Here is a 26585-nt window from a genome sequence, read left to right on the forward strand (position 1 = left end):
TCAAGACAGAATACTTCCTGCACCTTTGGAAAAGACCAGTACTTGTGTAACAGATAAAGTCACACAGTGTATCAAAACAGCACTCAAAGGTTCTGCTTGTAGATGCAGAGTACAACTCCAAACAGATTGACAATATATGACTCTCTTTGAACAACTGCACAGCACGAACTGTTCTCCAAAGCAGACATCTCAAAGCACTTTAGAAGGATGCTGAGGAACATGTTTTCCCAATTTCATTTTGTTCAGACAGCAGAATGAGTGAGGAGTAGGAAATCACTAATCGTGTGTACAATTCCTTTGAATTTTTACTCATGTTTGGCTAGAATTAAACACACAAGAGCCAGTGAATGCATCTCACAGAATTAGATATTTTACAGGCAACTTTTAGATATCATGATGCAGGAATTGTCCATTCAGATTCACAAAGCCCGCTGTGATTACATGTAGGAGTGTCGTATCCAAAAAGATCACACAAAAAAGTCCATATAATCTATAAGGAAACAAAACAGCACTGAACTTTTCTTATGTCCTGTTATTTTCTTACCTTTACAGATTTTGCAGCAACTGTGAGACAATGGGATCTGTTGAGATTCTGGGCAGTTCAAAGTTGCACAACTGTCTTTTGGAATACGCTGCATTTTGTGGTCCTGTCAGATGGAAGCAATTGATTGTTGTTGTGGAAGAAGACAAAAGTTGGCTTTTGGCATTGTAATTTACAAACAAAAAAAGTACCTATGGTAAACCCAGACACCTTTAAAAACCATTTGAAAGGACAGCACAGCACAACAGAAGCATCAGGAACTACCCTATGCTAAAACCTTTCCATGTAAGAGAAAGTATAAAAGCAGTTTTCATTATTTACCTTAGCTTTCAAGCAACTTGTCCCAAAAGTTTCTCGTAAAACCACAACCAAAAGAGCAACAGTTTTTCTCAAAAAGAGAGACTGTAGACTCCAGAGTTATAATGAATCCTCTAAAGCAGCTTTCTAATTATACAGAATATAAAATAAGACATTTTTTATAAGATAAAGATATTGAACATCTCTCAATGCTTCAGTAAAAAACACTGAAGGAAAGAAACAGGCACTGATTCCATCTTCGGAAAAAGCTTTCTTATTAAACTGGGACCAGCATCTGGAAGCATCTAATGCCAAGATGTTATCTGAACATCTTCAGGCATTTAGTGCAGGTCACACACAATCACTGCAGTATGACCATAGTGAAATGCCCATCTTAGCAATCAGGCCACCACAGAAATACCACCTTTAATATCTTCTGATGTGCTCTATTCCTGATATAGCAAAAACAGAAAACAAACAAAGCAAACAAAAAACAAAGCAATAACATGTTCCTCCTATGCCGTGGAATCAATAATTTGGTTGAGCTCACTGAATTCAGGGCCCTGTATTTCTGCACGAAAGGAAATGCCTGATAAATATGCTATTGCATGTATTATTATTACAGGTTTAGCATTTGATTTTAAGTCATCTTTAAACACAGTATATAAAAATGAAATCAAAATTACCACCCAAATTTTACATTAAACAATCCAGCCCAAACCTGAAATAAACAAATAAAGCCAGATGCTGATGTGCACTGTAAATCAGAACAAACAAAAACCAGTGATCTTTCAAAATAAAGAAAATAAACCTTGATAGAAATAATATCGGAGTAGTCTGGATTGCATTTAATTTTTTTTACAGACTCTTATTTGGAACAGAATGTTTAATTCATTTTAATTGTTTTGCAATATTTAAACAGAAAAGTGCATAAATGCATGCCCATAGCAGACACAATTGCTGTTTATGATGTTTAAAATTATGTGCAACTTGAATGAAGGAATTCTCTATACCACCTTGATAACTTCACCATAGGCCTCCAACCATGAAATCGGTACTTGTGCCAGTCCTATCAAGTCTGTCTTGTGTTGGGATTACAAATTACATTCCTTTATGACAACTCCACTGTCAATATAATAGTGCCAACATATGACTTCCTGGCTTCCTATGACCCACACAGTTTAGAGCACAGGGATTTTCTGCTCTGAAATACCAGTCAGGAGGCTGCTCATCAGAAACAATGTGTACTTCATACCTTGAAAAAGGATAATATGAATCAAAGCTGCTGCTTAATATTTCAACCAGGAACAAGCAGACAGTCCACTAATGTCCATCAATCAACAAAACACAGAAGCGCATGACCAACAGAGACATTTCGTTCGTAGTGTGCATCTGATACACACAAAAAAGATGAAACTTATAACTTCTGATGACTGTGAATTAATCACAGAATTAATGTCCCAGGTGCCACACTGAAAAATATAAACTCACAGTTCTGAAAGCCATATGACTGAAACATACATTTCCAAAATTATTTGTTGGCCATGTTCTCCTTCCTTTTTTCAAAAGATTTCAAAATACCCATTCAGAGAATTAAGCTCAGATGAAAAGTAATGACAGTAGGACAATGGTCACCAGTTTTTCTTTGTAAGATACACACTTTATCACAAATGTATGGAGATGTTTGGAAATTGCTTCTGCTTCTGGAGGGAAAGGCATGCCAAAGGGAAGATTGAAAGCAGGCCTGAGAGCAGTGGACTGGATCTGAAGTCTAGGCACAAACTGCCATACCATCATGACTTATGGTAGTCAGAAAGGATTTTATACTTTAGTTTTTGAGTCATTCTAGATTTCCTGCAGCCCCACAGAGTTTGTACAGTGTTAAGTACTGCAGTTAAATCCCCAGACCTCTGCTGCATCTTCGTGGAAGGAGTTTTCTCATCTGTTCCCTAGAAACATGCATTCAGTTTTTCAGCTGCACGATGCAGCATGCAGCTCCCTGCCCAGAGATATTCCCACCCCATTCCTTTGCCCCAGCAACAAAGCAGGGCATGCCACAGCAGGTGGGTGACTCAGCCTGCAGCCATGGAATATAGTTTGTTCTCCAAGTGCATTTGTTGTCTACAGAGCATCTTTATTCTTGCAGCACATTCTGGCCACCAGCACGGCGTGTTCTGCTTAAAAATCAAATGACAAGTCTTCTAATTTCCAACGTAAGGAAGAGAGCTGGACACCCAACATGCCCCCCTCTTTTTCTTATTTTTCATCCACCTTTTCCACTCTAAATTATGTCCCCATCATGTTTGTTCATCATTTGCACTTGGGCTCAAAACTGTGAACAATGGCACTGCACAGATGTCAGTGGAAACATAACACAGCCTGGTGAGTCTTGTTACTGATGATGAGGAGGATGTGTAAGGAGGAAAAAATGCAGCTCAGCCATCAAGCTGTGTAATCAAGGCTTGCTGCTATGCAAAGCAAATGTATTTGCAAAATTGTCTGTGGAACTCAGTAAGACAAAACAAATACAGGATGCCTTAGATGACTTTCTTGTTGCCATTTCCTACGGTGGACCTATCTGTATTTCAATAGTGGAACTTTGATATTTCTAACATACAAGAATTTTTTATCATAAAAAAATGTTCTTACCTTGCACTCAAACAGAACACAGTCCCCTGAGCTTGAATACACTGTTTCTCTTTGTCCTTCAAAGTAGGTTCTGCCTTCAAATATGCACACCGCTTCAGGAGAAAATAAAAAATATCACAGATTTTGTATTAGAACTCTGTTTATAGAACCTATGCACTTCTTTAGAGATAATGGCATTTTAGAATTTAAAAACTGATTCAGCTGCAAGAATATTCTAAAGCCACCTGCAGGAGTATGGATATCACAGGGAGAAAAAAATCAGAGAAAAAAAACATGAAAGAACCACAAAAGCATGTATAAATAGAAGGTGAAGGATGGTGGAACTGAAGGTGAGGTACTCAGAGACTGAGAGGGAAAAAGCAATGCACCACAGGTCACACAAGGAAGGTGTGGGCTGCCTGCCTGGACAAAAATGAAGCACAGAAAGGCAGCTGGGGCCAGGAGCAATGCAAAAGGGAGAACTGCACTCAGCAGCCATATGAAAAGCTCAGAGGTGAACAAGGGCTTGGAGATGTGAAAACAGTGCAGGCAACGTTAACAGATGACCAGCGTCCTGAGAAGGAATGCTGTCTGATGAAGGGCAATCACAGAAGCCACATATTTGCATTTTGCTATCACAGCCATCTGAAGTACCACCACAGATATTTCTAAGCTACATATTTGTAGCTTGATTACCACCATTATTCACCACTACTGCTAAAATATAATATATGAATTTTAGTGCACAGGAACAAACTTTCAGTGACAGTATTTTTTATTTTTTTTTAAGTAGGGTCAAACCACAAATGACAGGATGACCCAGGCCAGTTGTTGGTTATGCCATGATCAGCCCTCATGCCACTCCTGCACCCTGACAATGCCACCATTACAGCACGTGCTGATGTGGCACATAACACGTTGCTCACTGAAGTCCCCATTTGGTATTTAAAGGCTACATAAAATATCTGCAAAGCAAACCACCTCTTTGTTTTTTTTAGAATTGTCTATTACTGCAATTACATTATGCAAAGTATAGAAGCTAAATAATGTAAATACTAGATGAAGAAAACTCAGTGTTTGCCTCTGCAGCTGAGGACAGTCAAGAGTGATCAAGGCAGTATAATCATGAAATAACAGGAGTGGGTTACTGCTTTAAAGTTCTATATTACATGTTTGAATATAACTCACTAATCATTGACTTGGAGATGTAAATCAATTTTCCTGCAATTCATTCATAGATAGATTTACCTATTCTGTTTAACAAGATAACAATTTGAAGACAATTTTAAAATCACTGATTGTGCAAGAGTATCCATTGCCTGGCCTACGTTAAGTACCCTTACAGCTTTCCCTTTGTATTTTATTATTTTTTTCTTACTTGCAGCTCCTTGATTCTATAAACTTATTACACTGTGAGTATATGACAAGTCATGCCTTGAAACCAATATTTAAAAAGAAGTGATAAGCATAGTCACAAAAACGTTGTACAATTTTCCCAAATTTCCAAATATGAGTTAAAATATCTTATAAAATATGAAGTATCTTGTGTGAAATAAGTATACACAGCCCTTTCAAGGAGTAATATCACTATAACCTCCAACATCCCAAATTTCATGAAAGGCAGTTTGCTGTCAGATTCAGTGAAGGTCCTTAGTAAAGGGAGGAGTCCTAGGGCTAACAGAAGGAGAAAGTTTGCATAGCATCCACAAAGAGGGATCACAAAGTGTTGAGAAAGTTCAGTATACTACAGTGCTCTACTCAAGCTCCTCTAGAAAAAAAGTATGTGGAAAAAAATCCACATAAATCTTTACAGGGGACTAACAGATCTTGAATCCAGACAGGAGAAGAAAATCATTCAGTCATATATGTCATTTCCTATATATTACTGGCCATGACACTAAACCAAAATACTCATATATTCAGCCCTTTCCCCTGTCATACACATTTTGGGCTTCCAATAACTGCTACAAATGACAAGAAAAAAACAAGTACAGCAATGCCTGAGGACCAGACACTGAGAATGGACTGATAGTATATCCTTATGCTTCAAACAGGCAGCCCATGCCTGCTCATAGGAAAGGCAAAAGACATCAAGATCATAGCTATTCTGTTGGAAGAAAACTCTCTCCTGAAACCAAAATATTTTTAGTATATTAATATGACAACCTATGCATCTTATAAAAAATAAGTTAGTATCCATGCTACCTCAAATCACAGTCCACTGAATCCAGTCACCCTATCAACATTGATAAACCTCTGGTTTGGTTTTTCAGAGAAACTCAATAACCTAAGTAGAAAAACTAGCAGAAGACATCTGCTAGTTTTTACCATTTTACCAACAACCATTTGAAGTTTTTGGGTGTGAAATTATCTTAATGGTGCTGCAGTACCACAAACATATGCTTAGCAAAACACATCACTGGCTCAGTGTTTAACACCATTTTAGTAATGGTCTAAGTTTGCCAGTGCAACTGGTTGTCCAATTTGGTAAGCACAGAGCATGCGTGGAAAGATTTCTAGTAAAATAAAGTTGCTAATCTTCTTATCCCCCACTTTTCTCCTTGGAGAGCGAGACCTACATCTCAAGCAGTGTGGAACAGCATGTTTTTTCTGCCTCATACCAGCAGTTGACACAGCCAGTACACATCTCATGATGGTGATGCTTCATGTCTTTATTTTCCTTCAGAAATAAAGATATTTCAACAACATGAACATCTGGACTAGAACAGTGTAATTGGAAAGTCCAGAGAAGATTTAATTTCTGCCTGGCTAGATGCTTCCCAGAATACTGTGATTAGTTTGTGATTGGTATCTCTCTGGGGAAACATATCATGTTTCATCTTCCTAACTCCTTTCATCCGACAGATTGAGTCACAGTCAAGAAATTACCCAATGATTAGTTGTTTCAGAACGTGATAGTTATTGCCTATGTAGGATTTCATCTACAGCTGAATTACATAAACCATTTCCTCTTGCCATCAAGCTTCCACTTACTCCTACTATTGAAAACAAAATATATATTATTCAAAGCACGGTTTTCTAAGAAGTTGAAACAGGAAGCCTACAAAACATGGTAGGAAATTTGACTATTCTCGATTTATTTATATACATATGATGATACAATAAGCATTAGTACAGTGTCTAAAAATATTATTAGCAAGATCTGTTTATATTCCCATGATTAATTTATGCAAGTGTAGTAATAATAATACAGCTACTTCTAGTAATATTTAACACACTGTGATAGCATGGCACCTTCTTCATATACATTCAGTGAAAAGAATTCTGGCTGTTGTGTTCACTCAATGAATCACCAACAGTTTGTCAAACCATCACTTTCACAACACTTTTTTCTTCCCACTGGCCTCCAAATGACACTTTTCTTCTACATTTATGTCTCCTTAAAATATCTACATAAAATCCATGTCCCACCTAACACTTGTCTTCCATTCCCTGAGTTCACGGTATGTCTCTTATATGACTTCTCACTTTTGTATGTATTGCCTTTGATATCTTGACTGTTTCTGATTTCCTCTGAGGAATGTCTGTACACTTCCCTTTGCTATCTAAGCTACTTCTGATTCAGACTTATCACCAAGTGAAAGCAGAAAGTTTGGAATATTGATAAACTCCTCAATCCACTACATTTTCTTATATTCACAATTGCCCAATGAGTAGCAGATATCACTGAGAGCTCTGTGAAATTTTTCAGTAGTTATGAAAGCACAACTTAATTCTGGTAATTCTATTTTTCTGCAGCTTTGTTCATACATGTTGCTAGGACATCATGGGGGAAGAATATTAGGAAAAAAAAATCTTATTAATTTAATTTTCTGACTTCCTCCTTGAAATCTCCACTGTTCAGAGATCAAGCTTGAGGCATTGTATAAGATTCATTAATCCTACTTTGCAAGCTTACATAGTGTGGAACCTTTATGTGGCTTTATCTTAGAAACACAAATATAATGGTCATGCCATGAATTTTTCTCTCTCAACTGTCATGCCATTATGAGACATGCTTTCACCCCTATCTCAATATCTTTGCAGGGGGGTTCAGACATTATTTCTTATTTGCTCACTCACTGTTACTCCTCTGTTGCTGCAGTCAGTAAGATTTGAGATTTGCCTCATCTTATGTCATCCCCCTCAACAATTCAAAGTCATTTCAGACTTCAAAAAGGAAAATATACTGAGGTTTTTTTCAGTCAATGACTATTGAAAAGATATATTTATATGCTCAGCTTGCTCAGCTGAAAAAATAAATCTGACTTTAAATTTCCAAATGATAAGGAATCAATTCCTATCTGTATCTTATTTTTTGTTAGTCAGAAATGCTGAACATCTCTATTGCATTGAGAACATAAATTGGTTGTCCTACAATATTTTTTCAGTCATTTAAGAGCATCTGTGATGCAAGCCACCTCCATTAACAGGCTGTTTAGTCACATGGGACAGATAATCTAAAATCAATTCTTTCATCTACCTCTCCTCTTTTCTACATTTCCATTAATTGCTAGAAAAAAGTTATATAATTCATCTATCTCATATGTTCTTTGCAGTAAGTCTTCTGTGGAATTCATCAGAGCACCGGAATGAGGGCTATCTGAGGTATCCTGTAAGATCAAAAATCAGTCTGAACATTGAAAAAACACATCAAAACATGACCAAAAATCCCGTTGATTCCAGCTCAGCTGAGGCAAACAGACCTGACAGATAAGTAAAACTTATGGTAGGCTGCAGAACAGGGAGTCTGGGGAAGAGTATGCAACCAATCAAACCAATGGGCATCACAGACAGCCCAAAGCAAATGTGTAGGTATCTTTATTTAAGTAAAGGTCAAAGATTCTGGGAGATGTATGAGTAAATCATCATGGATTTTTCCTGGAATGGCATGAAAGAAGTCAACAAGAAACAACTTGCTCACTTTTTAATGGTGAATAGATTTTTCCATAGAGAAATATTGTGTTATTAACATATAAACGTTCTAGTCTACGCAGCCAAGTATTCAAACTACAGATGAAACTGGTGACAGCTAATGTAACAGATTTTTTTACATTCATCAAATAAGCCTGCACTGAGTTCAGATAACAGTATTTTAAAGACAAATCAAAAATAAGAAATATACAAATATATATAACTGAGCTCAGAAATTTTCAGACAAATCACAGAGATGTGTCTACTTCAATGCCTGGTTTTAGATGCTATTGTGAAAACAAAGATTCAAGATTTTCCTCTTAAGTGATTTAATGTCATAAACCATGGCAGAATTAAAAAAATTTCAGTTTTCCCTCATATAACTATGATGTTACTAATCAGATGATATATATGAAATAAGAGAAATATTTTGAAAAGAAAAATCCTACATTTCTAAAAAATTACTTTTCAGCAATCGGGAAGATGCTTTACTTACTATTAATATCACACATGCCTTGGGTACTATGAGTAACAGTTTTCAATTTTAAGCTGTGGGATTAAGCTTTAAGTGTTACAATCATAGATTCTGAGAGACCAGCCAAAATATCCTCTTATTTACCAATCAAAGTTATGCTTTCCTTTTTCCACAACACACTGCTCACAATGTTGTCATTTTAACAAATAGTAATTAAGACATTCTGTCCACATTTTCAGAAAAGAGAAAAACAGCAGATTGAACCATCCTGGTTCAAAGAAGAGTTTTAATGAAGTCTCATACTTCACTTAGACCATTTTTGAGGATGTGTCCATACACAAGAAACCTGGATACTGCTTGATGTTGGCTTCTCTTAAAAATGACATAGCTACCCACACAGCAACTTTAACTCGGTTAAACATGGCAGCCAAAATATTTATGCTGACAGACGCAGACAACTTTGGCTTTAGAGCAGTAGACCAGATTCTATTTGTTAAACACAGCTAGAATATTTTGGATTTTAAATATAGGATTTTAAAAACTTGGGCATGACTAATGCAATCAAAATGCCCATGTACTTGCCAAATTAACTCTGTTGGCCATCCGGTACTCAAACGACTTTCACAACGAAATGTCAAAAATAAAATCCAATGCCAAGACAAAAGTGTTAGAGAGTGTCAAAAAGCGAAACGCAATTAAAGTTCCTATTAATTATATTGTATGACTATTGTATTACGATTTCATTAAAGCTTTATAAATAGCACAGCAATCTGCAAGATCAAGAGAATTCCAATGCAAACATTGCACACCTGCTTAATCCTCTTTAAAGTAGGATTAGACATCTTTTGATGGACTCTTTTTGACAGATATCCTTAAAAAGTAGTGACACAGTTATGTTTTAGTAGAGGTTCAAACATATTTTATTAAGTTCTGGTACCAATCACAGGGAAATTTCTGTTTCAGTTCCACCTTCTTTCAGCTGGTATTGCTAGAGACTAACTGCAAGAGGGCTTTTCTGAAGAATTGAACTTACAGAAAAAAATGATGCAGTGTAGAAAAAACAGACATCTCCCTAAAACACCTTCTATTTCTTGACGCGTTTAAACTCACACATAGACCCATCAGAAAGCCTCAAGTTATAGGAATCCATATACAAGATAAGGTCTGGTGAATTGATTAGAACCGTGCTGAGAATTTCTGCAAGCAATAAGGGTCTGCAGAAGGTCAGCACATGTCTTAATCACTGCTTTAAGCTATCAGATGTAAATAGGAATCAGCAGCAGCATTAAGTATTAATTATCATTTAACTATATTATAATAATTATTTATATTATTTATTATTAATGATGATAAATTTATTGTTATATTAGTTTATTATTATATTATATTTATTATATAAGCAGGCTGTGTTCTCCATTGCATGCTGTAAGCCCAGACCACCAGTGAGCAAGAGGGCAGCTATTCCTCCAACAGCACTTATGTGGGGTAACCGTTACCTGGTTTCTCAGGTAATTCTAACAGAGGAGAAGGAATTATGCATTTTTTTTCATTGGGATGCTACTCATATTTTTGCCCTGATTTAATATGGAAAAGTAAAGCATGCCAATTATACATAACTTTTTGGATACATTTTTGTGCTTTACTGCAGAGATGGTTATTTTCTGCAGCCTTGAGGTCACAAATGAAGTGAGCATATACAGTAAAAAGCAAGTTCCTCCAAAGGGCAGCGTCCTCAGAGATTTTACAGATTGTTTCATTTGACAGTGCTAAGAAAAAAAAGCCTGCGCAAACAGCAAAACTACAAAGTTCACCCAAAAATAGTAAATCTACTGGGGGTTGGACCAGATGAATTCTAAAGGCCATTTCCAACCTCAACCACTCTGTAATTCCATGAAAAGAACTTGAAAGTGACATTTCCATACACTCAAGTCACAAATGCTACAAAAAACTTTTACTCCGGAAGTGTACAGTTAGTCCCAAATTTTTGGGGATTTGGATTAAAAGCTTGCCCCAAAATTATTTATGCACCCACAGACTTAACCCATATCTCAGTGACTGTCACAAATGCTACAAACATTCCCATTCCCATCTAGACTCTCCTTTGCCCAGACAACTTCCACAAGCACTTCAGCTAGAAATTCTACTCTGACTTTGCCATACATGCCTCCCTGGTGAAGGTGCAACATCCTGTGACCTGACATCATCTAGCTCTATTACCATTGCCCGTTTTACTGTATTTACTTTCCTCCCAAATCCTATCACTTTCACTTCCTCTGGAAATGGAAGCCCTTTGCTGAGTTGGGTATTACAACAATAGTCACGTATGCCTTATTTGCACAATGACATGGGCCAGGCAAATGCATTTAGAAGTTCCCAGGAGTGGATTAGTGCACAGATGGTGCACCATATCAATAGCTGTTGCTAGATCTCAAGTCTTTGAAAGCACCTGTACCGGTGCATCTACATCCATGAAGAAATTGAGCAAGATTTCACACTTCTACCTCCTCCTTCATTCATTTTCATTCCTGCATAAGGAATCTGCCCATCCTCCCATCCCTCTTCTTCAGCCTATCATCTTCCTCTCTCATTTGAACTGAAATGACAGGATTAGTTGGCATAATCGCAAACACTCCAGAGAATTCTACTTAGCATCAATTCAGCAACAGGCCTTTAAAACAGACATCAAGGTAAACACATTTTTTGAAATCTTGATTAAAGTCAGTTATGCAAATTGCCTTTCCAAATTTGTTATATACTCACTCTCAACACTCATTATCAAATAGCATTTAATCAAAAACTAAGCTAAAAAAAAAAAAAGTTGCTACCAAAAGAGTTGGATTTTTTCAAAAGACAATTTTAAATACATAAAAACCTATGCACACCTAACATTGTGCCTCTGAAGGTTGCTAGCAGTTGCTGTTATCCACTTTGAATTCCCAAACAGTAGTGTATTTCATGTCGAAAATCAGTTCAATACTTGAAAAATGCAAAAGCAGTAAGAGCAGATGCCCTCAGATTCTGCTTCGTCATTACTACTTTTTCCAGAGTGCACCTGTTGATTCTCTGACCTAATTACTGGAAAAAAATAAACTGGAGTTCATAGAAGCTGATAATAGGGTTATTCCTTTTTAGTTTAAAAAATACATCGATGAGTGAAAGCCTCAGAGCTGACAGTTCTAACAAAAAAAAATTTTAAATAGTAAGCCATATCACATTACCTTTCTATAGAATCTAAGAGTCAGAATATATATATATTAAGAAAATATTTAATTTTTTAATAGCAATTTATCATCAAATCTGCAAAAAACCACAGTTCTACAATTTCACTGGTGCAGAATAGGTTCATCTTTAGAAATAATTCATTGCATTATGAAGATTCTCAGAAATGAGTGAGATGGGTTGAATAACTTTAAGAGAACACACAATGAATTTTACAAAACTTGTTCTCAGTATTTTTAGTTTTTTCAAGTTTTTTAAAATCCAAGAGAAAAAATACCAGTTTATATTAAATAATCCTTGAATTTGTTTTCAATATATAATCAGCAAATACACTGTTTTCATTAGCTGCAGAGATGCAGTACAGATGTTTATCAGAATTCAAAACAGTAGAATTAGGATGACCAAGCCAACAGATAAGAAATTTGGGGTGGTACCCTGGTAAAAACAAGTACTATCTTTCCAATGGAATAATCTGGTTTTGTTAGAGAAAATTTCATCCAGATATAGAAAATGAATTCGCCTCTCATTGCCTGCCATCACATCAACTCAATATACGAAGAATACTTCAGTATTTCATAAGAAATGTGAGAAGCAATAATGCTGGCAAAGCTTTATTCAAGATATAAGATAACATTATTACAATACTGAATTAAATAGAAAATCAAGATAGTTTCTCCTTCCACTTCCTCCTAACTTCTAATCATTATAGCAGCTAAATCAATGGGAATAGGTATTTTGAGAGAAAGGAGAAAAGGAAAATTTTGCCCTCATGTTGAATAAATACAAGCAACTTGATATGTGCATTTCCTGCAGGGTATGAAAACAAGACATGGTTCACAGTGCCAACAGCTCCAAGTTAGAGCTTATTTTATTTTATTTTCTCTTATTTTCCCCACATCTTTGTCTCTATATCTAGTATTTTCTCTCTTGTGTTATATTTAAATTTTCAAATCCTGAAGAACAAGGGATTGTATTTTGTGTATCCAGTAACTAGACTAATGGCTCATCATACATTCACTTCCTTAGGATTATATCTAACAGACCTCAAAATCTGTCTACATATTGTGTGTAGTATTTCACAAATCTGTCTTCAGAAGGGGTTAGACTTCAAAACATGGAATTTTATTGGAAAGAATGAAGGATGGGGCTCTTGCTGCCTATCATCAGTAGACCACAGAAAAGAAGAATGGTTAGGACTTGCTTTAAACATCAACTGGTAAATATACTGTTAAACAGCTTCCCAGATGAAGCTACTGCCAGATTAGTGTTGCAAGGTAGTACAGACTAGTTTTCAGTGAACAACAGAAAATAAAGCAAGGATTTTTGTTTGTTCCCACTGTAAGAATCAACCTGTCACTTCCCCTGAGTTTTCTGGGAGCCCAAGATGTCACAGTGGAAATGGGGACAAAGATACAAGTGTGTGAAATGAGTGAATTGGCAAAGTCATTTAACAGATACATGAAAATCACATGAGGGTGTGATTCTTTATTTCTTTCTATGTCCACTTTAAATATCTATATATTTTTAAAATGCATTTATTTATTCCCACATTTCATTAGAGTAACTCTGCAATAATATTACAAAAATGATTCGGTGCTTATGTGTTGATACCATACTACCAACTCTATACATACAAAACCATGGAAGTTCATGGATAAGATCGAAGCATTTCAAAGTCATGTTCTGCTCCTACTAAGCAGCATCTCTGAGAACATCCATTTGCAAGATTGTTTCCTTTTCTATGCTATACTCAGAATTGATTTCCCATTTAGGTGCCTTGAGGACCTACTAGGCTTCTAGATACAGCACGATGAAAACATCTACAAAACAAACACCCTATTCACAAGACTTTAAAATTGGCCCAGAGAGAATGCTGATCTTTGGTGAACATGAATAGAATCTAACGAGAGGGCGTAAGGAAACAGTATGTCAATTTATAGCTCCTTGTTAAAGGAGTAGTGATTCATGGGGAAACCAGTTTCTCTTTCCTATCTGCAAAGTATTTGAAGCAATCACATACCAAAGCTATGTGCCTATTTTCCAGATGAGTTCTGAACATTGTCTTGCTTACTTTTGGGATAGGAAAAACTTAATTTGATAATTCAACCCAAGTGTTTTCTGCCCCTAGTTTATTACATCAAACAAGGATATCACTGTAATACCTTTCAAACACAATTGCAAATAAACACATACTGGACACCAGAAATGAGCAAGATAAAAGTGCTGTTTTCCACTATGATTCCTTATGACAATGCAAAGTAGCAAACAATAATATCTTCAAATTCATCTGCTGGGGAAAAAATAAAAAAAAGAAATCAAGATATAGAATAATTTTGAGGGATTTAAAATGAATGTCACTAGTTAAGAATTAATGAAATCCAGGAAACCAATCAATAATGTGCTTGAAAAAAAAGTTTACTCAACTTTTTACTGAGGGCTAGCAGAGGAGTATCAGAATTTTTGTTCACAAACAAAAAGTTTCAGAAATTATTTCAACAAGTAGCAGGAAAAAATACTAGTCATCTACTCCATAAAAGAAAGGCTTTGACTGGCCAACCTTTCTAAACAAAAGGGCAGAGCTTTTTTTTTTAATGAAAACTGGTACAAAGCAAAAAAAAAAAAAAAAAAACCTCCAAAAATTAGTAAAATGCTGGAAAAGATGCAAAACAATGATAGAAAATGTGGAAATTAGGAAATTACTGCAGATGCAGTCCTGAGCACAATGTAGTGAAGAAAGCAACTTGCAGAAACTTTTCTGAAAGAGGACTGCGATGTCTGTTCTGAAAGGCACAGATGAGGAAAGCATGAAAAAGGGCAATTACACCATATCTGCTTTCATGTCAGTTTTGATGTTGTGTCTCACATGAGCAAAAGTTGCTATTATTTCAAGTGGAAAATATTTTCTACAAATGTAGAAAGAGTGACCGCTATAAATCAGTCTGGAGATCTACATACCACAATTCAGAAAACTGCAAGGAATGGCTGAGAAGAATAAAACAAGCGGTAGAAAGATAAATTCACTATACATTGCCATTGGAAAATGTTGAGACCTTTGCATTCAAAAAGACTGAAAGCCACTGGTTTAAATTATTTTCTTCATAAAGAGATAAATGACGGTAATGGTATAAAACATTTTGTTAATCTCATTGAATCCATTTAATCCATATTTTTACTGTCTTTTCCTTAGATTGCCAGGAAAACAAAATCACATTTTTGAAAATTTCGAGTTGGTTTATATTTTCAATATTTAATTTATTGTTTTTCAACTTTTATAACCTTCCCATGTTTTCATTTCACAGGACCTAAATATAATCCCATGACTCCTAGCATTATCTTCTCTAGGCTGCCAAATTTCCACCTAGCTGACCCTTATGAACATGGGATATCTGTTAATAATAACAAGAGCATGTCTGATGCAAACTGATATTCGCAAAACTCCATAGGTCTCAACAGGTCCTGAATTCTTTTCTTTATTTTTTCCTGGAAAGATTCTGCTCTAGCCAACTCCATGAACTGCTCTGTATCTCCATCTTGCTATTTCTCTATGATCTTTTCCAACATTTGTAATCTTGAGGTTTTCAGCTAGAGTCAAATTCTCCTCTTTTTAGAACATTTTCCCATCAAGGATAATTTTTACTAATACCACAAAAATTTGTAAAACCTATAGAGCAAAGCTCCAGGCAGAAACCAGAACATCAGTTACAAGCTGCTGATTTGGCAATGTGCTCTTCGTTATGGAACAAAACACAAAAAACCCTAAAAAGAAATAGAAAATAAAAATCCAGTAATGCAGTGGCATTAGTTCATTTCTGGTGAGAGCAAATAAATCGAAATCAATGAATAGCCACATGAATATTCACATGTCCCAGAATATTTTTTGCCATTATAAATAGAACCAGATTTTGTATTTATCTATTTTATTGCCACCTGACTAAGCAAATTCTTTTGAAATCAGCATTACTGATGCTGGGGTAGTGGCATACTAAAAACTGGAGCACTGCCAATCTAGCCACTTCCAGCTGTCTGAAAGCCAAAATATTCATATGTAACATATGTTAATGTTTTATCTGCATTGGAAATAAAATAATAACATGCTGAAGAGTTTTTATATCTTGTGAACTTCCTGGTAAGAACATAATGAAAAAAGAAATGGAAAAGAGTGGGTTCTTTTCCCTGACAACCAACACAAAAGTATGTTATAAGCAGAGCTAGGGAGAACACTTGAACAGATGTAAACCAAATATATTGCTGTAGTTTATGAGCAGTTTGAAAATTTCTGTAGCTTTACCATGACAGACATACCAGAGACTGAGCAGCTAGAGTTGAGGGTCCTGTCACACCATTAGAGCTCGGTGCTTCCTACCAAGCCAAGAGGAGTTTTCCATTGTATTCAGCTGGCTTTGAGCTCAGCACAAGAAAGCACCCAAAGCATTCTTGGAGTGTCTCAGTGTTAACCTTCCTGAGATGTTAACCAGAGAAGAGAAGGCTCTGGAGATATGGAAGTATGTAAACGTTTCATGGGAAGGAATGAAGAGGGAGCCACTCTACCCTGTAGTGTACACTGATTGGGCAAGAGGCAATGAGCTCAAAGTAAAAGCCAACTGGGCTCGTGGCCTACAAGCATTCTAGTCCAGGTGACCATGCTTGAGCCAGGGGTTGGACTGAGTAATCTTAGAAGGTCATTTCCAACATCAGTCTCTGAGACTCTGCGGTGCATAGGTTGAATAGTATGAGCCATGCTAGGTACACAGATGATATATGCATCAACTATGATTTTCACTATACCTTTGTAAATTTAAAATACCTTTATTGACCTACATGAATGCAAACACATTCTCCTCTCAAAAATAATTTGTGCTATTCCTAAATAAATAAAAATACTACTTTCCTTCTCGAGAAATAGAGTTGATAAAGTAACAGAACTGTAAACAAGCAATATGGCATGATTCATTCATGTAGTACAAGCTTGTATGATACGTTTTATATGTCACTATAGTGAGATACTATCGTAGTATGTGATTCAAAGGCTGGAGAAAAAAAGTTGATGCAAATCATTGCATAAAGCAGAGGTTGAAGGGATAGTATTCTGCTAAATACTTAATAGCACTCAGAAGTTCTACATGCTGACTAAAACAGGTTATAATAAATGTATGGTTCTAGGAAATAACCTTGTGCCAGCCATCTTCCAGACTTTTTTTTAGTACTATTCTGACAATAGTCTAAATTTTCTGTTTTTTCACATTTGAAAACATTCATCTCAGAATAACAGAATGTATGTTTTATTTGCACTTGTATCTTTAAAAAGCCACACAAATATTTGTAATCAAAAGGCAATTAATCCTTTGAATGAGCAAGACTTTCTTATCCTTCATATTCTAAAATACGCATTAAAAAAAAAAAAAAGGAAAATAATCATTGCTTCACTACTAAAAAAAAGATTTGAGCTCACACGTGCTGTTTTGAGTGAATCAGGAAAGCGCCTTCCCTTTTCTCCACACTAAATACCTGTTCTGTCCCTCTGAGCCCTGGCTCCCCTGCAGCACTGACACACGTGCCATGCCCCAGTTGGCCGCGTGCAGCGGGGCTCTGCTTTCCAGCCTGCCTGCTCTTCTGATTTACTGCAGGGATGAGATGGCCTGTTCAGTAGGCGCAGATGTAATGCAGCACATGTGCTCACTAATCCTGTCATTCAAGCACTAAGCCACAGGCTCTTCTCTGTACCACATTAAATACAAGAGAAGCTCCTCTGGCACATCGGTGGTGGAGGTATAGGCTTGGAGCTGAACTGCCACTAATATAAGACATCTAAAACATGATGGTGCCACTCCTTCAGCCCACAAAAAATGCTAGTATTGAGGAAAGATGAAACTTAGTGAGCAGCATAGCTATAAGTCCATAGGACTTCAATCCACCTAAAAAATTTTAATAAATTTGCAAAGAACTTGATCAGCATTCCTTAATTTTCTAGGTACAAGTTTTGCACCACTGCTGATGGTCAATTGCTCTGTAAATGAGAAGCAGATGGGCTTTTACAACTCCGTCACTGTGTGTTAGTAGGCCTGATAAGCTGGAGGCTACAGAAGTGGATCGCTTTGGGGAAAAATCAGAGCATCGTGAAGAGAAAAAGGAGAAATCCCCTTAATTTCTATTATATAATTAAAAATTTCTGTAAGCTAGCAAGAGAAATCAGTGCATCAGAAATGTATTTACATGATTAGAGCTACCATCTCCATATTTGTGATTTAATCATTTTGTTTGAATACCCTTTCTGAGTCACAGAACCTTTCTAAATGAGCTGCCTCCAAGCTTACCAGCAACAGAAGTGGGAGGTGATCTGATACAGCTCTCTGCTTCTTACATCTGCTTAAAATAGTCCTGCTAGAGTTCAGATTTTATTACAATGCACCATAAAATCACCTAATGTCCTGTTTCAGAAAAAAAGAAAATGAGTGCATGGAAAACCATAGCCATAATTGCTTAGGTCTAAGCCTACATAGAGATCTGTTCGGATAGACATAACTAAGTTGGGATTAGATCTCTAAGTTTCTGCAGTGTCACTGGGAGAAGGACAGTAATGAGAACAGAGCAATTTCTTCCTGGAGATCAGTCTTTGGTGATGGGAATTATTACTGTGCCAGATAAAATTACAAAGATCTCTCTCTTCTAGCTGATGAAAATCAGCTCGTTTGTTAAAAATACACTGGCTCTATTTTAAAAATACATATGTATCACAGCTACTGGAAGTGATGCCTTAGTGTTGACAATAAGCAAGTCACCATAGAAGAATTTGCTGACCAACTGTCTCAGCTACTAATATATTGGCAGTCCTTTCACAGTTCACTTAAAGTAAATGAAATCGTCCTTGGACATTTTAAGTCAAGTCCATGGTCTACAGTGATACTTCATAGGATCAGTAGGAGAGCTTAATCTCTCCTTTTTGTGTCAGTGCCTATCACCACACAATGCATTTTTCTTTGCAGATGAGAAAAGAATATAATGATCTCTTGCACGTACCTTCTCAGATAGGCTTAAAATTGCACTGAGAGTAGAAAAGAAAGCAGCCTCAATTTTCTGGCTTCAAATAATTCTCCATAGGAAGCTCCCACTGATCTAAGACATATGCTCTGGTAGTTTGACCAAATTTTGTGTTCAATAGCTTGTCTGTATCCGCAACATGATCCAGCACATTGGCCAATTCATGTTCCTTGGAAGATCATAGCAGCTTCTATCCCATTAGGGTTCACAGAAAATACAGTGATAATTCAAATGCACTGTCATTCCTATTTACAGCAGCAATTGATGTTCACACAGAACAGAACAGAACAAGTTGTCTGAGTGTTCTCAACCAAAGATAGGGAGTTTGGGTAGAAAATATGGGTTTGTTATTTTTGTTTTAAATACAGCACATTCCATTCCACTGTGGCATAGTTGTTATTCATTATAGTAACTAATGCAAAGACTAAACTCACAGTTTTACTTATCTAAAAGTTTGGTATTTAACCTAATAGCCTTGCCTCCCTCACTAGTACATGGAAAAAAGCACGCACTTCTAGAAGGCAATTCATCCTATCTATTCCAGGTACCTCTGAACACCACATGCTCTCTGGATGTACCAGCCCCTTTCATTGGCTATCAAGAGAGCCTAACTGATGATGTCCATACTGGGCTAATAAATGAAACGAAGGAGGTAAATGAAAAAGTAGATAACAACCAACTTAAATACTACTTTATAATCCTTCATGCATTTCAATTGTTAACACAGTTTATGGCAGCACTCTGGCCAGAACCAGCCAGCACTCTTCGAAGCAATGCCAGGCTACGCTTGGTGGCAGCATCTTATCAGTTGTCATTCCCAATCAGCCACCTGGATGCAGATTTTCTGTTGGTAGGGAAGACAAGAAATTATGGCCATGCAGGTGTGAGTCACAAGTGCCACCTACTCCCAGGGCCACTGGACTGTGACCTATTTTATTTACTACTATATGTAATCCACTTCAGACTGCAATCCCAAATTCAACATGTCTAAAGCCACGCTGAATTAATCCACACTGAATTACTCAAAACAAAAAGCTGTGAAGCCTGCTTGCTTATCACTGTGAAAGTATTAAGCACAGTGTTGTTTTTACTTTTTGTTTCAGTTGTCACAACAACACACCCCACTCTTCTCATTTTTGCTAGCTTTGTCACCACATCTGCAGAAGAAAGAAAGAGGCACAACAACAAGGCTGCCACAGCTACCACTGCCTGGACAGTCTGACCCTCCCCAGCAGGCTGGCAGAAACAGCTCATCATCTGGTATGAAGTATCACAAAGAACAGTAGGAAAATGCAGATAGCCATGCACAAATCTGTCTCGTAACTAACATTGAACTCAGTGAAAGAACAGGGTATTGGGCATCATATATATATGATACATATATAGCATATAGCTGCTCCTTGAGCAGCAAATCCTAATTAGCTACTTTCCAAATTACAAGACATCAGATTTCATCACATAGGCAGATGCAACATCATCTGAAACTGTTCTAAGAAATGAGAACAAAAAAGTTATTTTCAGAAACTATGCAAAAGCAAGCAGTCAGCTCTGACCTCCTGAGCCTTGGGCACTGTGAACTCTGATCACGAGCAGCTCACACTTTGAGCTGAAGACATCAAGATGGCAGCATTCAGCTGCACACTCACATGAACACAAGGACTACTCAGAATTTCCACCAAACTGTTCCAGAGAAAAAATGAGAGTCCTACACGCACACTGCCTCTAACTTAAACTCTTCACAGTCTTTCACTGGAATTTATCTATCCTGTCAACCTGACTCCAATTTACACTCTCGGTGTTTTGGTTACCAGGAACTGGACAAATAAAATGTTGTGGAGTTTTTGTTCCTTTTCTTCTCCTTTCTTCTTTTTAAGGCACTTTAAATAAATTAGATGAAAATAGGGATAATTTTTCAAAAGAAGTTTTTATACTTTGACCTAATCATTTTTCTGGTAGCTTGTCAAGGGAGTTGTATGTGGCATGTTAGTTATCAATTGAATTACATGCTGGCAAAAGCAACAACACTGGAAACTAAAAAGCTTTTGATAATGTTACGAACATAAAAATGGCAATACTAGAGTTAAATTTACAGTGTGCTGTACCAGAACTCTATCTCACTTGCAAGAAGTACTAATGCTTAAAGACAAGGTCAGTGTCCATATGTCCATTCACATTTCTTGACCTTTGTCAAGACTCCTAGTAAAAATAACAACTTCTTAAGATGTCTTGAGATGTGAGTGCTTCCCCATTAACATCTGGATAGAGAATTCCCTACAAAATGCACAAACAAAACATTACAAAAACATACTTCAGCGATCAGGTTTTCAAACACTTTCAGTGTGGTCAAAGACTCAAACAGAGGCTTGAACCATTTCTCATCACTGAATGATCAATTCCCCGATCCATCTAGTATGCATGGAAATTCTGTGTAGTTGGTTTAAAAAAAAAAAAAAAAGCATTTGAATTTTCATTTCCCCTCAATTAGAATTAATCTACTTGAGTAAGTTAATAAGATTTCATAAAACGGGATGGTTTGTGTAACTTTGAACACAATTAAATATTAACAAACTCCTATGGGAGCAAGATCAATGGAGTACAAAACGTCTTCCTGACTTTTATCTTAAAATACAGCATTTTAACCAGTTACATATATCTATATACCCTGCAAGAAGCTTTATACAGCAGTAGAAATGGTGAAACGGCACAGAAAAATCTCAATATTAATATTATAAAGAAATGCTCCTCAAGCATCTCATGTTTGATTTCAAGAAAAGATTCTACCAGAGTCTAAAATAGCCATCACATATGTGACACATATCCATAATCAAGATGAAATATTATATACAGTCCATCTAGATGTTGATTATCCTAAAATTCCCCTTCTCTGACCCTATTTGTAATAAAACCAAAATACTATAAACCAAAAGATAATCATCCATATTAAATGAAAACATTAAAACACTTCTATCCAGTTTCCTATTTTATGCTGCCTGACCTTTTACAAAAGCACCTTTCTAAGTGACTGTTTTTTTTCTGATCTCAGGTGTCTGGTATAAGTTTTCTCTTCCCTTAGTTAAAGAAGAAGAACCATAAATCTGAATCTCCATTTCTAGTACACCACATACGGTTGAAAGTACAGTCTTCTTGACATAGTGTTAGAAACACTGGTCTGAAGTAAAGCAAGACAATACTGGAATCTCTACCAGTTTATTTTTAAGGAGATCATACAGGAAAGCTGTGAAAAGTTTCTTAAATATGTAATTTTTCTTTTTAAAAATATGTAAGAAATACCTGTTTTTAGAAGAAAAAAAAAAGAAAAAAATGACATAAACAAAATATAAAATTGAAGATGAACATTTTCTGGTTATCAGTTTCCCAAAATATTTCAGGGAAGTCTAAATTCCTCTATTCCTTAACCCAAATATTTCATTCACTGCCCAGTTCTTTCAGTTATGTGTTTACATACAACTTCGTTTTTCTTTGCAGATTACAAAATATTCATTAAAGAAAGCCCCACCATAAAACTTACATTGACATTCTTTGCAGCACTTGCCATCCACATATGCCAGGGCAGAATTAAGTGGACAGTCAGAGAGGGGGCAAATCAAAGCTTCACACTGCACAGTGCCATTCTAGAAGAATAAAAAGTGCTTAGCTGGTAGTTATATTTAGCAAAAAGAGAGATGTTCTCATACATAAGAACTTAAAATCTATTTTTAAATGCAATGAACTCTGACAAAAAGCCATTTTAGCACAGTTCTTTTAATAACAAGAACAGAAACTATAAGCAGAATATCTTGCATACAATCTTTCAGACATGTATGATGTGTTCTTTGAAATTATAATGATCTAAGGTTTTTTTAAGAAGCAAAAAAACTTTTTTTCAGGGTAAAACATTCTGCCAATCAGCAGCAAATTGAAATATTAGTATGAAATAGCAAGCTCACAGAACAATACTGAGCCTTCCGATTTTTACATTACAGAGAATACACTTCTAAAAGATAATAGCTGGAAGAAAAAACAGAGACAAAATATGCAATGTATTTAACACAAAAGTCAAAGCATTTCAGATGACTATATGCAAGCTCTGACACCATGGGTTAAATCTTACCTTCAATAACAAATTCCTAAAATCAAAATTAGTATCACACCAGAAATATAAAGATCAAAGAAATACTAAGCTTAAGACGAACCATTTAGCAAATTATAGATAACAGCAAATCAGTCAAAGTGCAGCAATAGTCTTTTCACAAGTTACCAATGGTCTTTGAATTAAGCATTTAATAAGTCCAAATTGAATTAATGAGTTTTAAATACTGGACAATAACAAAGATGCAATTGTTTGGTGCTTGAAAAGATACTTGCAATCTGTTCTGGAGTTCTGATACCCTTGGGAATCTTCCATTCACTTACATTCTTTCATGTTTGTGATATAGTGGAACATGCATATGACCCTTACATTTTGTTCATTATTGCTTTTGGAGATGTAACCAAGGGGAACTAAAGGGAATCAGACACAAGGAATCTACTAAAAAATTTGCTAAGAAAAAACATGTGCTGATAGTAATAAAAAGCAGGTATTTATTTATGCAGAGAAGCAGTTTGCAACCCAGCGCATGGGAATAACATGGTGCCTAACTATATTGCATAGCATCTGCCTACACTGGCATGAACGAATTGCAGACGACACTCAGCAGGGGGGAAGTGTCAATCTGCCTGGGGGTGGGAAGGCCCTTCAGAGGGACCTGGATAGGCTGGGTGGCTGGGCTGAGGCCAACAGGATGAAGTTCAACAAGACCAAAGTGCCAGGTCCTCCACTTCAGCCACAACAACCCCAGGAAATGCTACAGGCTTAGGGCTGAGTGGCTGGAAGACTGTGTGGAAGAAAAGGACTTGAGGGTGTTGGCAAACATTCGGCTAAACATGAACCAGTAGTGTGCCCGGGTAGCCAAGAAGACCAATGGCATTCTGGCTTGTATCAGAAATATTATGCCAGTAGGAGCAGGAAGGTGATCATCCCTCTGTACTTTGATCTGGTGAGGCCTCACTTTGAGCACTGTGTTCAGTTTTGGGTCCCTCATTACAAGAAGAACACTGAAGCCCTGGAGCATGTCCAGAGAGGGGCAATAAAGCTGGTGAAGGATCTGAATCATGACTCTTATGAGAAACAGCAGTTGAGGGAAGTGGGATTTTTAGTCTGGAGGAGAGAAGGCTCAAGGGAGACCATATAATTCTTTATAACTACCTGACTGAAGGTTGTGGCAAGGTGTGAATCAGTCTCTTCTCCCAGGTAACAGCAATAGGACAAAGAAGGGATGCCATTCAGAGGGACCTCAACAAGCTGAAAAGGTGGGCCCAGGTGAACCTGATGAGGTTCAACACAGCACAGTGCAGAGTTTTACACTTGGGCTGGAGGAATCTCAGGCATCCATACAGACTGGAAGGAGCGGTCCTTAAGAGCAGCCCTGTAGAGAAGGACCTGGGGGTCTTGATGGATGAAAAACTTAACACGAGCCAGCAGTATGCCCTTGCGGCTCAGAAAGCAAATGGTATCCTGGGCTCCATCAGAAGAGGGGTGGCCAGCAGGGGCAGGGAGGTGGTTGTCCCCCTGTGCTCTGTTCTTTTGAGGCCCCATCTGGAGTATTGTGTCCAGGTCTGGGGCCCCCAGTACAAGAAAGACAGGGAGCTGTTGGAGAGGGTCCACGAAGATGATCAGGGGACTGGAGCACCTCCCCTACAAAGGCAGGCTGAGGGAGCTGGGCTTGTTCAGCCTGGAGAAAAGAAGGCTGCGGGGGTGACCTCATTGCAGCCTTTCAGTACCTAAAGGGAGCCTACAAACAGGAGGGAATCAACTCTTTGAAAGGCTTGATAACAACAGGACAAAGGAAAATGGTTTTAAGTTGAGCGAGGGAAGATTTAGGTTGGATGTCAGGGGGAAGTTCTTTACAGAGAGAGTGGTGAGGTGCTGCACAGAGAGGTTGTGGATGCCCCGTCCCTGGAGGTGTTCAAGGCCAGGTTGGATGGGGCCCTGGGCAGCCTGGTCTAGTATTAAATGGGGAGGTTGGTGGCCCTGCATGTGGCATGATCATTAAGGTCCCTTCCAACCCTGGTCATTCTGTGATTCTGTGATTCTGTGAAGAAGGAATGACCTTAAGTTGTGCCAGGGAAGGTTCAGGTTGGGTATTAGGAAAAAATTCTTCTCAGAAAGAGTGGTCAGCTGCTAGAACCGGTTGCCCAGGGAGGTGGTAGATTCGATGTCCCTGGAGGTGTTCAAGAAATGTTTAGATGTTGTACTAAGGGACATGGTTTAATGGGGAAATAATGGTGGTAGGTGGACAACTGGTCTAGATGATCTTGGAGATCTTTTTCAACCTTTTTTTCTTGCATTTTGTTCTCACTACCTAGCATCCTAGCACATGTTTATAGGCATCCCTTACTCTTTTGCCCCCATAAAAATGTAATCAGAGAAAACACCAGAGTTCTTGCATCTCCTTTCAAAGTGTAGCCGTACCATGCAAGTGCAGTTCTTACAACCATCTGTCCAGGATTCAAATTCTCTGTACGTCATGCCTTTCATTGTGCAGGTCCTTTCACAGTAGCACTGATCCAGCTTGTTCATCCTCTGCTCAGCTTGCGACAACTGTATTTACGGTTCACAAAAAGGTTGGAATTCATAAGTGGCTTCTACATTAGCGTAAACATGATTGAAACTGCCCCCCTTATTGTCAAATATGCAAAGATAATAAAATGACAGTTGTCAAATACAAGGTGACTGAACCATAAATCATTCAGAGATGGACTCTAAGATGCAAGTCACAATACGTTTCATCTTCTGCTTATAACATTCGAGGCATCATGAAACAAAGTGCATAAATGACAATGGGTGTATGTCTCCAGATTCCTCATTTTTGTGTACGTGAACTGACCAAGAATCTTGCTGTACATAAATTATCTACCTGAATCTGAGTAGGGGCAGGACTGAATGTAACACTCAAAATAAACATGTTTATTAGCCAGGTAGCAGCATTTTCACAGATAGCTAAAGACCTGACATTTAAGAACAGAAGACTAGTCTATATTTACTGGTAGATGTGAATGATTTTAGCATGATCTTTTGGGGGAAGAAAAAAAAAAAAGAAAAAGATAGGGAAAAAAAAAAGGAAAGAAAGAAAGAAGAAAAAGAAAAACACTACTTAGGGTTCTCAGTTCCCTGCCTTGCTTATATTTTGCCTGAGCACTCCCTTGTCAGCTCAGATTTAGGAAAGTCTTGGACCAATAAATCTTGCTGCAATAAGCACTATAAGCACAGTAACCTATTTCAGTCCAGTTTTGTTGACTTGTTAGCCTGATAGATAAAGCTTGAATATTTATAAGCCATTTTCTAGTTTGAGGTTTGTATTCTGCTTGCTATTAAAAATATAATTCTAGTTAATATTTTTTTTAAAGAAAGCTCTCTGAAATGAGAATTTGTATCTA

At 37.1% G+C, this 26585-nt stretch overlaps 1 protein-coding gene across 3 annotated transcripts in view; it reads right to left on the reverse strand.

Annotated features, from left to right (window-relative positions):
* NELL2 (neural EGFL like 2) overlaps nucleotides 1-26585 on the reverse strand; it is a 145240-nt gene that overhangs the window by 78521 nt on the left and 40134 nt on the right. For 2 of the 3 annotated variants that reach the window (XM_085219875.1, XM_085219870.1), the window contains exons 8-11: nucleotides 25621-25749; nucleotides 22639-22741; nucleotides 3488-3579; nucleotides 545-647 (exon numbers count right to left, since the gene is read on the reverse strand). In XM_085219875.1, the coding sequence (XP_085076001.1) occupies nucleotides 545-647; nucleotides 3488-3579; nucleotides 22639-22741; nucleotides 25621-25749 (427 nt within the window). The remainder of the gene's footprint in view (nucleotides 1-544; nucleotides 648-3487; nucleotides 3580-22638; nucleotides 22742-25620; nucleotides 25750-26585) is intronic. The other variant, XM_085219879.1, reaches the window with a different exon arrangement.

Source organism: Meleagris gallopavo, chromosome 1, assembly GCF_905368555.1.
Source record: "Meleagris gallopavo chromosome 1, MGAL_WU_HG_1.1, whole genome shotgun sequence".
Taxonomy (NCBI): domain Eukaryota; kingdom Metazoa; phylum Chordata; class Aves; order Galliformes; family Phasianidae; genus Meleagris; species Meleagris gallopavo.